The sequence below is a fragment of the Nicotiana tabacum genome, chromosome 16 (genome assembly GCF_000715075.1).
Source record: "Nicotiana tabacum cultivar K326 chromosome 16, ASM71507v2, whole genome shotgun sequence".
Classification (NCBI taxonomy): domain Eukaryota; kingdom Viridiplantae; phylum Streptophyta; class Magnoliopsida; order Solanales; family Solanaceae; genus Nicotiana; species Nicotiana tabacum.
Genome location: NC_134095.1, coordinates 11,825,344 through 11,839,926, shown reverse-complemented (window position 1 = coordinate 11,839,926; position 14,583 = coordinate 11,825,344). Strand labels below are relative to the sequence as shown.

Below are 14,583 nucleotides of genomic sequence, written 5' to 3'. Positions count from 1 at the left end.
AGTCGTCTCGATTTGCGTGCACAGTCCGGGCGCGTAGCCGGAAGCTCAAATATGAAATTCTGTGAAAATTTGCTAAGTTTTGATATTAAAATAAATAAATTTGACTTCGGTCAATATTTTAGGTAAATGTATCCGGACCAGTGATTTGACGGTCCCGGGAGGTCCGTAGGAAAATATGGGACTTGGGCGTATGCTCGGAATCAAATTCCGAGGTCCCAGGCCCGAGAAATAAATTTTTGAGTAAAATTATTTTCTGAAAAAATTTAAGGAAAATGGAAATGAAATTTGATTAGAAAGTGATGGTATCGGGCCCGTATTTTGGTTCTGGCGCCCGGTACATGTCTTATATATGGTTTAAGCACTTTTTGTAAAGTTTGGTTGAAAACAGACGTCGTTTGACGTGTTTCGGACTCAAAACTGAAAATTTGATATTTTATGAAATTTGAAAGAATTCTTGGATTTTAAAGTTTAATTCGTGGTATATGACGTTATTTTGGCGATTTGATCGCACAGTTAAGTTTGTAGGATATTGTTGAGTTAGTGTATGTGTTTGGTTAGGAGCCCCGAGGGCTCGGGAGTGTTTCGGAAGTGTCTCGGAGTGATTTCAGACTTAGGAAAATTGCAGAAAATTGCTGAAAATTGCAGAAATAGTACCCGTGAACAGTACCCATAAATAGTACCCCGTGAATAGTACCTATGAATAACACCCCGTGAACAGTAGAAACGCGTGAACAATAACCCCGAAAACATTCTGGGCAAAATGTCCCATTTTCCATTTTTAGCAAATTGGAGCTCGGGGAGAGGCGATTTTCGGGATATTTTCAGAGAAAACAACAGGGTAAGTATTCTTAACTTAATTTTGGTTAGATTACCCGAATCTATTACTAGTTTTGGCATTTAATTGGTGATTTTAGTTGGGAAAATCTTGAAAATTCTCTTGGTTTAATTTGAAGATTTGAGGGTCGAGTTGATGTCGGATTTTGCTAAAATTGGTATGGTTGGGCTCGTGGTTGGATGAGGTTTCATACTCCGTAATTTGTGTCAGGTTCCGAGACGTGGGCCCCACGGGCGAATTTTTAGTGCAATTTCGGATTTTAAATGGAAAATGTAGCATTTCATATGGAATTAATTCCTATAATTTTTATTGACTTAATTGAATTGTTTATGACTAGATTTGAGAATTTCGGGCACGAATTCGCGAGGCAAAGGCTTGTTGGAATTTTGAATTGGTTGCAAAGCGAGGTAAGTGTTTGGTCTAACCTTAGCTTGAGGGAATAGGAGCTGAGTCTTAATTGCTACTTGCTATTTGTCGAGTACGACGTATAGGCATGGTGACGAGTATCTATACATTGGTGTCTAGCATGACCGTAAGTCCTTATATCCCGATTATTATCCAGTTTACTTCCTTGCCCCTTATCTGTGATTATTGTTTGGGTGAGGAAGAGTGATAAAGCACGAAGGGTGATGTCGTGTACTGTTTGATATGGTAAGGAAAGAGTGTAATGCACGAAGGGTGATGTCGTGCCGTATGATGTGCCATTCCGTACTGATATCTATTGATTATATTGTGAGGAAAGAGAGTAAAAACACGAAGGGTGATGTCGTATATTGCTTGATATGGTGAGGAAAGAGTGTAAAGCATGAAGGGTGATGCCATGCCGTACGATGTGCCATTCCGTACTGATATCTATTGATTATATTGTGAGGAAAATGAGTAAAAGCACAAAGGGTGATGCCATGTACAATTTTATTTTATATATTGCTTGGGTGAGGAAGAGAGTAAAAGCACGAAGGGTGATGCCGTGCAAATTGTTGATTCCTTTTGATACTTGTTGATATTATTACTTTGTTGTCTCCTTCTTTTATTAAATATTTCTATTTGAAACGGTTACCTCCCCACATCATGTTTCCCATCCCACATTGATTGGTTACTTCCAGTACTTCCTTTGTTGTCTATATATATATACTTGAACTGCACAGGTTTATTTGATTGTCTGGTCCTAGCCTCGTCACTACTTCGCCGGGGTTAGGCTAGGCACTTACCAGCACATGGGGTCGGTTGTGTTGATACTACACTCTATGCTCTTTTGCACGGATACAGGATTCGGACAGCAGCAACAGTAGCGCGAGTGTGAGCAGTCAGATTAGTGAGACACCGAGGTAGCCTTGCAGGCGTCCACAGGCTCGGCGTCTCCTCTATCTATTATTTTAGTCTGTTATCTCATTGTATTCGAGACAAACAGTTTATTATTTTCTTTCAAACGATTGTATTCAGTATTCTTAGAAGTTCGTGAGTAATGTGACACCAGTTCTTGGGTAGAGATTTATGTTGGATTCCACATTTACATTCAGTCACTTTAAATTAAGTCTTCCGCATATTTATTTAATTCAGTCTTTTTTTATGCTATTACTAATATTTGATAAAAGAAATAATTTATAAAAGATAAAAGTAGTTAAGAGTTGGCTTGTTTAGCTCTCATTAGTAGGCTCCATCACGACTCCCGAGGGTGGAAAATCCGGGTTGTGACATTAAGTTTGACATGCATGTTGAAAAGTTAAGGACAGGCAGTCCTTAAGTTTGAATTACACGTTCAAAAGTCCAGGACAGACAGTCCTTAAATTTGTGTTCAAAGTTCAAAAGTTAAGGACAGACAGTCCTTAACTTATAGTTCAAAGTTCAAAACTTAAGGACTGTCTGTCCTAAACTTTGAGTTTCAAGTTCAAAAGTTAAGGACAGACAGTCCTTAACTTATAGTTCAAAGTCCAAAACTTAAGGACCGTCTGTCCTTAACTTTGAGTTTCAAATTCAAAAGTTAAGGACATGAGTCCTTAAATTTGACTTGCAGGTTAAAAAGTTATGGACAGACAATCCTTAAGTTTGAATTACACGTTCAAAAGTTAAGGACATGCAGTCCTTAACTTTGAGTTTAAAGTTCAAAGGTTAAGGATTGTTTGTCCTTAACTTTACAAAATTTAAGGATAGGAGTCCTTAAGTTTGACATGCAGGTTCAAAAATTTAGGACATACAGTCCTTAACTTTGTGTTTAAAGTTCAAAAGTTAAGGACAATTGGTCCTTAACTTTGAATTTGAAGTTCAATTACACTTAGTCATGAACTAATACTAACAAACTCAATGGACAAATCAACACTTGAGAGAAACAAAGAAATTAATAACATGATGCCTTGATATTACTTTTGAAATTGTAATTTTGCATAGCTGTGACAAAAAATTATGCTAAGCAAACAAAATATAAGTGACTTTTGAGGAATTTACAGAATATTTCAGAAGTTTTCTAAACTTGCAGAATTCATATAGATTCTTTACAGCAATTTTATACAAAAGATCAGCCACAACTAACTTTCTTTACAACTAAACTACAACCCCTTTGGACATCAAGTTTCATTTTCACTCTCATAATCATCGCCAACATTTTCTGGTGGTGTATCATAACCAGAATTTCTTTTCCACTCACCATGTGCCCAAAGATTTGCGGCAAGTTCTTTTCTAAAGTCTTTTATGTCTTCAGGTTGGAATTTCTCCACATCCTTTCCAATCATCAACAACTCCACATATTTGATCAGGAATACACCACAATCAGTCCTAAGAAAAATGTAAGATATGCAGTGAATAACAATAAATCTAAAGTACATATAAATAATATAACAAATAACAACACGTACGATCCAGAGTAGTGTGGTGATCTTTGCCACTGAATATCAAATTTGTTGAAGGCATTTCCAAAAGACTTGTGATGTTTGTCAAACTGTGAGAACTTTAGCAAGTGGGGGATCATGTGTTCATATATTTCCATGTGATTCATTCCTGCCTCATATGGCTCATTATATATGGAATCGTATACATCAATCTTTTTCTGATTCAAGTCCAATACCCCCAAAAGAAAGTGTGTCACAACATTATCATCTTCTGAAGGAAGCCGACATGGAAAAAAGATTTTGTCAACCTCTGAACAAGCAATTCCACATCTACGACTGTCCCCCCATACATATGGTGTCAGAAACAACTAATTATCACCAGCACACCAAAAGTCATCAGTAGCATCTTCACTGAAATCCTTATACACAAACACCATATAGTTATCAAAAAGAATATCAGTAGTTGTGCAACGAAAAGGATGGTCGCGAGGGTGGTATCACTCCTTCTTTCTCAGATAATATAGGGCAATGTCAATATGCTTCATAAAAAGGCAAAAAATAAAATAAATCCATCAGTCATAAAATAATTATAAAGTGATAAATTAAGAATAAAGAAAATAAATGCCTTGCGAATTATCTAACCTTATCATCAAGTACAAAGCTACTATCTGAAAGCTCAAGGAAGAACATTTTGCTACTGATTTTTTGATGATACAATTTGTATGGATTCTTTCTCACACCATTATTATCAGCATATATATTAGTTTGTCCCCTGAAAATTTTAAAAATATCAGAGTTAGAAGTTAGTCCTGAACTTAGCCTTTCAAGTTGAAAAATTAAGGACAGGCAGTCCTTAGTTTTGAATTACAGGTTCAAAAGCTAAGGACACTTGGTCCTGAAGTTTGAGTTTCAAGTTGAAATTAGACTTACAAGTTTAAAAGTTTAGGACACTTTGTCCTTAACTTTGAGTTCAAAGTTCAAAACTTAATGACTATCTGTCCTTAACTTTGAGTATCAAGTTCAAAATTAAAGACAAGAGTCCTTAAGTTTGACTTGCAGGTTCAAAAGTTAAGAACATGCAGTCCTTAACTTTGAATTACAGGTTCGAAAGTTAAGGACACATGGTCCTGAACTTTGACTTACAATTTCAAATGATCAGGACACTTAGTCCTGAACTTTGATTTCCAAGTTGAAAAGTTAAGGACACTTGCTCCTTAACTTTGATTTTAAAATTCAAAAGTTAAGGACACTTGGTCCTAAACTTAGACATACAATCACAGAAGTTAATTTAGCAATTTCAATATCAATACTGAAATACATTAAGGTACTTACTCTGTTTTGCGACCTCTCCTTTTCTTCTTGCCCAACCGCACAATGAATTTCTTCAATAATTTTGCATCATCTGTGGCATAATGAAAAATACACCTATGAGTATATGTTGATTTTATCCATCCTGAACTCTTGGGAGTATTTTGATTGTCTTCCATCGATGTTCCTGTTTTTCTTTCCTGATCAAAAAGAGATTTCAACTGCCAACTAAGCTTCTTGTTCCTTTTACCTCGACCAAGCTCTTATTCAACATTTCCTTCAACTCCATAGATAAACCCCCATCAATGCTCATTTGTGTACTTGGAGGAGTAGGAGTAAGAATAAAAAAAGACGGACCATCATAACCAATACTATCTCTCTTTCTTTTCCTCGTATATTGGTTAAGAGCTTCATAATTGTTTTCCTCTACAAGAAACACTATATATATATATATATACCTCGAGTCGTCAAATGAAGAGACAAAATTTCAATTATGAATATAATATTTAGGACACAATCAATACCTGTCTTCTTCACACTGCCTTCTTGTGTTTTTTCAACAGACAATTCAGCTAACATATTGCTTGCATCATTTTCTTTATCTTCCAACTGCACATTTTCTTTATCTTGCAATTGTTCTCCATGTTCTTCAGTTGCAAGTTCACAAGATTCTGCAGAATATTTACAAGAGCTAACACAATTAGTACTTGTTACTAATCTTTGATTAAAACAAACATGTATAAAATTTAAAAAAATACTGTCTAACCGTTTGCAATAGTCAAGATCATCCCAATTAAATCATTATCTTCACTAACATTTTCTTGGGTTCAAATATTGTCGGTAAGAGAGGGAGGTGTAGAGAGATCACATGTTCCATCTATGCATTTGGAAATAATCTCACTTCTGCTTGTTCCTTCGGTATTTTCTACGTCTTGAGATTGTACTCCACTTTTCTCTTGATACTCCACTCCAGCTTCTTCCCTTGCAGCTTCAAAAGATTCTGTAACATTTGCAATTAATACCCATTCTAATAATTCACTAAAACTAACATTCAATATATAATGAAAATTTTATCTAACCTTGATTGGCACAAGTTTGAACTCCAAATTTCTCTTTATATGACAGAGGTGTAGACAGGTCATATGTTCTTTCTAAGCATTTTCATACAATCTCACTGACACTTGTTCCCAATGGACTTTCTAAATCCTCCTAAGATTGCAATCCACATTTACAAATTTTTTCTGTTACTCCTGTCTCATTTGGATTTTTCTGGTCTTGACATTCTCCTACATCTTCAACTTCCACTCCATCAATAGATTCTACAAATATTTGTAATCACAAAAAAGTTTCTATGTATTACGCTATTGAATATAAATTTCAATGAAAAAAAATTCAAAATCTATATCTAACCTTTCCCAATATCAGTGACGTTCTCAGTTTCATCATCTAGATATGCATCTCTAAAATCGCTTTCATACTGAACTTCTGCATGCATATCCATATCATCACGTTCATCACCACCTGCATCTTTATTGATTGTAACAGTAGGCTATGTACTACGACAATGATCATCAACTCCATCTTTAGTAATTGGAACACTAGATTCTCTTTCTATGTTCCTTTCATCAGGTTTCACATAAATCTTCAACAAAGTATCAAGCTTTGTTCCTAGACTTTTCTTTAAATCCTGAGAAAGAAAGTAAGTTAGATAGTTAAGGACAGGTAGTCCTAAACTTCAAGTTACAAGTAAAGAAGTTAAGGACATACAATCCTTAACTTAGAGTAACAAGTTCAAAAGTTAAGGACATGACATCAGTCCTTAACATTGAATTCCAAGTTAAAAAGTTAAGAACACTTGGTCCTGAACTTCAACTTTCAAATTGAAAAGTTAAGGACACTTGATCCTGCACTTCAAGTTTCAAGTTCAAAAGTTCAGGACCACTTGGTCCTAAACTTCAAGTTGTAAGTTCAAAATTTAAGGACACTTGGTCCTAAACTTCAAGTTTTAAGTTCATAAGTTAAGGAGAGGCAGTCCTTAACTTATAGTTTTAAGTTCAAAAGTTAAGGACACTTGGTCCTAAACTTCAAGTATTAAGTTCAAAAGTTAAGGACAAGCAGTCCTTAACTTATAGTTTTAAGTTAAAAAGTTAAGGACACAAAGTCCTGAACTTAGACTAACTGAAATTAATGATATTACCATGATTTCATTCTCAAATTCTGATACAGCTATTTTCTGATTTATTCTAGTAACTTCAGCTTGCAGATCCTTCTTAAAACTCTCTGATAATCTCTAAATCAAAAAACATAAAAACAAAAAAGTCTTGCAAGCAAAAAATAATCAAATAAAAAACTAATGCTATTCAAAGGCAGAAAACTTACTTTAACAATTTCCTTAAGCATGGCTTCATCAAATTGTGTGGAAGAAGGCATTGAGCTTTGATCTTCAGAAATTGGCTCTTCCACACTAATAGGCTCTGTATCTTCTTGAACATGAATAAATGGTGACACCTCGATCAACTTATACAACTATAATATAACAAAAAATAAACATAACTTTTCAGAACTATAACAAATAAATAAAAAAATAGCTAGTAATTAGATTAACTTACATTTTCATTATGGAAGTATTTTTTACATAGAGAATCATACTGTGGAGATTTCATTTCCGAATAACATTACATCCAAGGATAACCAAATTCTTGGAAGTTCACAAATTATTTTTCCTTGAAAATAGGAATTACTTCCATAATCCAAACACAAAAGGCAAAAGGAAAGCCAAGTATAGTGTAGCTATCCTTGTCTTTATATTTGTCTTTCTCTTTCTCATTCTCATTCTCATTCGGCTTCAAACAACTCTTCAATGATTTTAGTAAAGTTTCATAAGAAAGAGAGCACCGGTTGAAAAAAGACCAGAGTTCATCATCGTCTACAATTTTCATTATCTGCTCGGACACATTCCTATTCTTCCTCTTGCCCATCAAAACAGATTCAACAAAATAAATTATTGCCAAATTCACAGCATCATCATCGCTGCCTACAAATTATGCAGTTGTACCATGTGGGTGACTGGTAATAAAATTAAACAAATCACCCAACTCAACTCTATCCTTTCCGGGGAAATAAATTTTCGAAAGCCTATTCTCTTTTTCATGTAAACCTTTTATGTCTGGTGAGGAATAACACTTTAAACCAGTAATTATATGAAATGCGTCACGTGTAAACTTAATTTCACGGTCAAAAACCTTGAATGTCATCGAATCAGGGCCATTATTTACAATTTCTGAAAGCAATACACAGTGAATAAGTTTACCACATAACTTCACACTTTCTAATCGTAAAAAGTTTCCGAAAATACCATCCCTCAACTTCTTCCACTGTCTGTTTGACAAAAAACTTTTGATTGTTTTCTTATACTGTAAATCTCCTTTCCAATAGATCATAAAATTACGCCAAACATCAAAATCGAACATACGATCTCCTTCCATTATCACACGACAAAGAAGGAAAAAGAAAATAAAGATTAGGACTTACAGTTAATTGGAGGGACTTGGTCCTTAACTTCAAGTTTCAAGTAAAAATGTTAAGGACAAACAGTCCTTAACTTAAAGTTTCAAGTTGAAAAGTTAAGGACAATAGGTCCTGAACTTCAAATTCGGAGTTCAAAAGTTAAGGACACTTGGTCCTTAACTTCAAGTTTCAAGTTAAAAAGTTAAGGATAGACAGTCCTTAACTTATAGTTTCATGTTGAAAAGTTAAGGACAGACAATCCTTAACTTATAGTTTCATGTTGAAAAGTTAAGGACACTTGGTCCTGAACTTCAAGTTTCAAGTTCAAAACTAAAGGACACATGGTCCTTAACTTTGAATTCCAAGTTCAAAAGTTAAGGACACTTAGTCCTGAACTTTTAATTACAAGTTCAAAAGTTAAGGATACTTGGTCCTTAACTTAGAGTTACAAGTTAAAGAGATAAGAATAGGCAATCCTTAACTTATAGTTTTAAGTTTAAAAGTTAAGGATACTTGGTCCTTAACTTAGAGTTACAAGTTAAAAAGATAAGATAGGCAGTCCTTAACTTATAGTTTCAAGTTGAAAAATTAAGGACACTTGGTCCTGAACTTCAACTTTCAAGTTCCAAAGTTAAGGACACTTGGTCCTTAACTTCAAGTTTCAAGTTAAAAAGTTAAGGACACTTGGTCCTGAACTTCACTTTCAAGTTCCAAAGTTAAGGACACTTGGTCCTTAACTTCAAGTTTCAAGTTCAAAAGTTAAGGACACTCAGTCCTTAACTTTGAGTTCCAAGTTCAAAAGTTAATGTCGTTTGGTTCTTATCATTTATGAACATAGTTAACTAAAAATTCAAAAACACAGTTAGCTTATGAATTCCTACGACTATATTTATGAAATGTCCTTACATAATCAAATATATTGATTGAACCACAAACACATTTCACATTTCAATACCAAAAAGTTCTGAATAACAGCATCACAAAAATACGCTACTTCTCCGACACTGAATCAACTTATAATGATCATTTTTGAAATTTCACACATACTTGACACATCATTGATCGCGATTATACATATACAAAAAAAAAGGAATAAAAGAAAAAAAATTACCAGTTCGATCGTTCGATGCAGAGAAGATGACAGAGAAGATGAAGAAGGAGAAAGATTAACTGCAGCTCGTTTGCATGCGAGGATGATACAGATGCTGAGAACACACGAAACTTGCCCTGAAATATTCGCTCTCAAATTTTTCCTCTTCTGAATGAATAAAACAAGGGTTTGGGAATATAAGAATTGAAGAAAGGGTAAAACTGACTTTTTCCTATTAGTAGTGGCTTTTTTTGCTGAGCATTATAATTAGTGATAAAAATTAAAGACCCCCTTAATTAATGGCTACTACACACCATTTTTACGATAAAAAAAGAATAAGAATTACTGGGCCTAGCTCAACAGCAATCGGTTCTTTTCCAGTGGAGTGAGCTCTCTTGTACTTACCCCCAGTTGGGATGTATGTGTTTCTAGAGAACAAGGGTTTTGTGGATGAAGGAAGTTGGATACTTTTTGACTTATGAAGCCATGACAAATGTTGTTTGTCCCTTTTTATAATAAATGTGAAATGAGAACTTGATTTAGTTTTACGGATTTTGGATCGTATATCTCAACTCAAGGTTGCAACAAACTTATGGTTGCAGAAATTCCATGTTAATTTTATATAGTATTTCTCAGTCACTAAGTTGCTCTTTCTATTAACTGTGAATTGGAGTTAGTTTGTGGACTTGGGAGCATATATTCAAACTCAATGTTACAGCAATTGACAGTTTCATGAAAACATTCAAGATATGAGTTTCACACTTTTAGTTTCCCGAGGGATGGATGCCCCTTTGTATTTAGTATATGATAAAATCACTAGATGATGCAATAACAACATCTCTATTGTTGAGAGACTCTAGTTAGTAGTTATAATATCTTGAAAACTTAGTGTAAGGTGCATTAACTTAGAAATAAGAATGGTTAGCCTATGTTCATTGCATGCTTTTAAAGTGGGATTAGATAACTTCTGGTCCTTAAGATCTTGTTGATAGTGAGTTTTAATCTTTGCAGTTGATTCATCCAATAATAAATGTTAAGAACATGAAATTCTGAGTGGAGTTAGTTACTACACTTGTTCCTGTTACATCCTGAATTTTGAGTTACCGGATAATAATTGAATATATATATATATATATATATATATATATATGACAAAAAGGTAAAGCTGGATTTGAAGAGGAAATGTGATGTATTGAAATATCTTGGCAATGAGTTTGAGACTCTGTTCTTTCACTTTCCTGCTGTCGACGCCAGTCTGAGTTTTATTTTTCTTAACTAGTTTCTTTTCTCTTTCTAGTGCTATATCTACTTCAAATTCGTCTGGTATTACTTCTACTGTGCTTTCCGTTGTATCGTCTATTTCCTTTTGGGTAGAATAATTATAATTATTAAATCTAATTGAGGTTTCTCCTTTTGAGTTTGTATACATTAAATGCGATTCTGGCTTAAATTTTTTGGTTTTGCAAAGTCTTCTAAATTCCATTCTAGTCCAGCATATTCTTCTGGATTTATTTTAATAGGCTTTATTAGTTTTATTCCTTTATTTCCCATTACCTCGACTACATCGTCTACTTTAATTTTGAATCTTGTATTACTACTTGTTGCCATTTTTCCTATGAAACCTACACATATTAATAAATTATTTTCATTGTTCATTTCTTCATATCCTTTAGTCTGTATTCCTATTTTAATATTTTTTCCAAATTCTGCTAAATTTATCATAAAATCTGGGCTGATATAAAATATTCCTCCATTATTTGTCATGTCTACTTCTGTTAAACCTAGTATGGATTTCTTTTAATCTGACCATCTGTCATCATATACTACTACTAATACCTTAGTTCCTAAGTTTTTTCTAGTTAATCCTTTTAATCCGATTACTATTAATCTCATATGCATTAAATTCCTTTTATAGTTCTTTATTTGTCTTACTGAATCTGGGTTTGTTAAATTTATTGTAGCAACTTTACTTCCTATAGCTGATAATTGTTCTTCTCTGTAATGTCTATATAGTTGAGAATTATTTGAAAAATACCCTGTATTATATAATATTTTTGGATTTAGTAACCTTAGTTGATTCTGCTGAAAAATCTGTATGTCTTTGTCTATATCTATTATTTTATCTAGTTTCTGATTGTCATCTTGTTTTTTTCTAGTTATGATTCTTGCTAAAATATTATTACCTATTCTATTATCTGAAAAACTTACTCTTGATCTTTCTTCGTTTCTCCCACCTGGAAGAAAGTCCATTTTTGTGGTTTTCTTATTTTAATTCTATCTTTTTGTGGTGTTATTTCAACTCTTTTTAATTGTTCTATTAGATCGTCAACCTTTTGAATTTCTGTTTTTATCTCTTTTTCTTTAATAATTTTATCTAGTTTTTATTAATTTCTAGAAGTAATATTATTAAAGTATTATTTTGTTTTATTATTATTTGATCTGCCTTTCCTTGAGGGATATAACTAGTTAGTCCTTCTGGGTTGGGTTGAATTCTTTCTGTAAGTTTTAATGCTTCTTCATATATTGGATCTAATTCTATATCACTCATGAAAGAGCGATTTCCTTTATTTTGTCTATTTCTTCTTTTAAAACATTTATCTCACTTTTTAGTACTTCTACTTGATCTGTTATTCTTTCTATTAGCCTGGTCGTTTGTATTTCTAATTCTTGAGGTTTTTCCGTAATAGCTTTAATTAATTTTTCTATTTCGTTTTTCGTAGGTATTTTTTCTAGATTAAACTTATTATTTAAATATTGTATTTTTCTGTCTATTTCTAGTTCTTGTGATTTTATGAAGTCTAAATTTTGTTCTAGTTTCTCTAGAGTCTTTTTCTGTTTAATTTGTAATGCTTCTACTAGTTCTAGTGTTCTTATTAAATTTTTATTATTTTCTTGTGTTTTTTCTCCAAAATTTATTATTAAATCTACTATTGTATTGTATTGTTTGTCTTCGCTATGTAATATATGTTCTCCACTGCTAAAATTACACTTAATTACCGTATTATCTTTTACTATTCTATACTTCTTTTCTGGATATATTTTTAAATCTAAATATTCTAGGTTTTTTAAGGTAGCAATATTGTATATCCTAAGGGTATCCAAATTTGTCTTTTCTTAAAGAACTTTATTCTTTGATTTTGTGAATATATTTCTCCTTCTATACTTTGTATTTCCCACTCTAAAGCTGATATAGTTTCTAAGCTAATACTTCTTTTAATTATATAACTTTGTTCTCTATTTATTTTGGAATATGATACTTCTATTTGTTTAGCTAGTTCTAGAGTTGATGATAGTAGTGTTTTAGTTCCTTTTAGTATTTTCTTTAGCTCTTCTTTTCTGACTATATCTCTTCTTAAAAGCCAATAGTTAAAGGCTATTTCTTTGGCTATAGGATGTTGTCTTAACATATGGTTTTACCCTAGTGGAATATATTTTATCTTATTTCTAGTTGTTTGAATATAATTTTTCTCCTCTTGTATTTCAATACTTGTTCTTTCTATTTCATGCAAAAAGGAAATTTTGAAAATCCTCGGTATTAAAAATATCTAATTCTAATTCTAATATTCTTATATATTTTTTATAATTTCTAATGGTCTTATAGCTAATATATATCATATGGTGACGGTAACTTATATATTTGGAGAACAATAATTGTTTCATACACTGTTTGGTCCAAGAAACTTCTTGCTCTGATACCAGAATAAAGGGGGATTAAAAAACAATAAAATATAAAGGGGGAGTTTTTTCAGGTAAAATAAATATTGTCTAGTAGTATATTCTTCTCCTTCTTTGAAACCTTCTTCTCTGATAGTGGGAGTAGATTGACTGATGATATCTGAATATTTCCGATATTAGGTATAGTTGTTTTCTATATTTATCTAAACAGATTCTGTTATTTTGTTCTAGGTAGATAAAATGTACTGCTAGATCTATTATAGAATAGAATTCACTATCTATGTCTATTATAAATTCTTCTAAATTTTGAGTAAGGCTTCTAGCAAAACTTTCTGGATGAGGGTAGTTGTTGCGGTTATTGGACATTAATAGTAAAAATTCTTTGCAGTTAAATCTTATATTTGTGAAAATCCTACTCGGTACTCTCTCTCTTTTATTCTATAGACTTGTAAAGTTAACATATTAGCTAAATTATGAACTGATATTATCCCGTAACTTTTTTTTTACTCTGTTCATCTCTTCTTCCCAATCGTTTAAAGATTTTACTCTTTTCTTAACTTCTATTTCTTTAACCTCACCCGGCCATAGTTAAACACTTATACCCTTCTTTATCAATTGGGTTTTAACCAGTTTTTCCTAGAAATTTACAGGTTAATCCATCATATTTGTTAAGAAATTGGGAAGTTAACCATATACTAAGAGTGTTATATAATAATTTAATGTACAAACATAGTGTTAACTAACTAATAATTATAAGAACAGTAAAATACAAACTAATTAACAATCATAAATTTAGTAAAATACAAACTGGGGTAATGTTTATCAGAAACATAATTTAGATAAAGATGAATAACTTACATGCTTATAGGAGAGAGATTTCCCTTTCGGGAAACCCGAAAACCTTACTGAAAACTTTGAAAATTACTTCGTACAAGCTGATGAACTTATTTTTCTTACAAGCTTAGAGGAGAAGGGAAAATTACTATATTATACATAGAGGTATTTTACAAAGATGGTTGAGAGTTTTTGGATAGTTTTTGATGAGAGGATGGGTTTTTTCGAATGGTTCTTGTTTTTCGAATAATTCCTTTTCTCTTCCTTCTTCTCCTTTTATGGATAGAGAGTTTGAGTCGGACTTGAAAATTGGATTTCAAAATGTTTTAGGAATCCGTCTATCAAGCTTCGCAGGGTACAACTTTGGGCCCCATCTGCACGTTGCTTTGTCGAAGATTCCTTTTTTTATGCACTATTTTAGTCCACTCAACTTTTTTGGCTTGTCTTTTAGTGTCATTGTCTTGTCACATCTTATGTCATCTTTTTATCTCCGTCTTTTAGCACAACTGTCTTCT

At 32.6% G+C, this 14,583-nt stretch overlaps 1 protein-coding gene and 1 long non-coding RNA gene across 2 annotated transcripts; both read right to left on the bottom strand.

Annotated features, from left to right (window-relative positions):
- Positions 1-3,188: 3,188 nt before the first annotated feature.
- LOC142170526 (uncharacterized) lies at positions 3,189-6,643 on the bottom strand. Its single transcript, XM_075232456.1, has 8 exons — positions 6,373-6,643; positions 6,042-6,281; positions 5,729-5,962; positions 5,487-5,633; positions 4,987-5,056; positions 4,297-4,426; positions 3,682-4,193; positions 3,189-3,601 (listed from the first exon to the last, which is right to left on the bottom strand). Exons 3-7 carry the CDS (start codon positions 5,748-5,750, stop codon positions 4,152-4,154), a joined length of 411 nt encoding a protein of 136 aa, XP_075088557.1. The 5' UTR covers positions 5,751-5,962; positions 6,042-6,281; positions 6,373-6,643; the 3' UTR covers positions 3,189-3,601; positions 3,682-4,151.
- A 526-nt stretch (positions 6,644-7,169) lies between these two features.
- LOC107799950 (uncharacterized) lies at positions 7,170-14,296 on the bottom strand. Its single transcript, XR_012699753.1, has 3 exons — positions 14,093-14,296; positions 9,581-9,696; positions 7,170-7,488 (listed from the first exon to the last, which is right to left on the bottom strand). It is a non-coding gene; the product is annotated as an uncharacterized LOC107799950 (long non-coding RNA).
- Positions 14,297-14,583: the final 287 nt, after the last annotated feature.

Coding starts and splice junctions, on each gene's coding strand:
- LOC142170526 (XM_075232456.1), bottom strand. CDS start 5,750: ATGATCTTGACTATTGCAAACG. Junction 5,634..5,728: donor GATCTTGACTATTGCAAACG/GTTAGACAGTAT, acceptor AATATTCTGCAG/AATCTTGTGAACTTGCAACT. Junction 4,194..4,296: donor GCTTTGTACTTGATGATAAG/GTTAGATAATTC, acceptor CTTTTTATGAAG/CATATTGACATTGCCCTATA.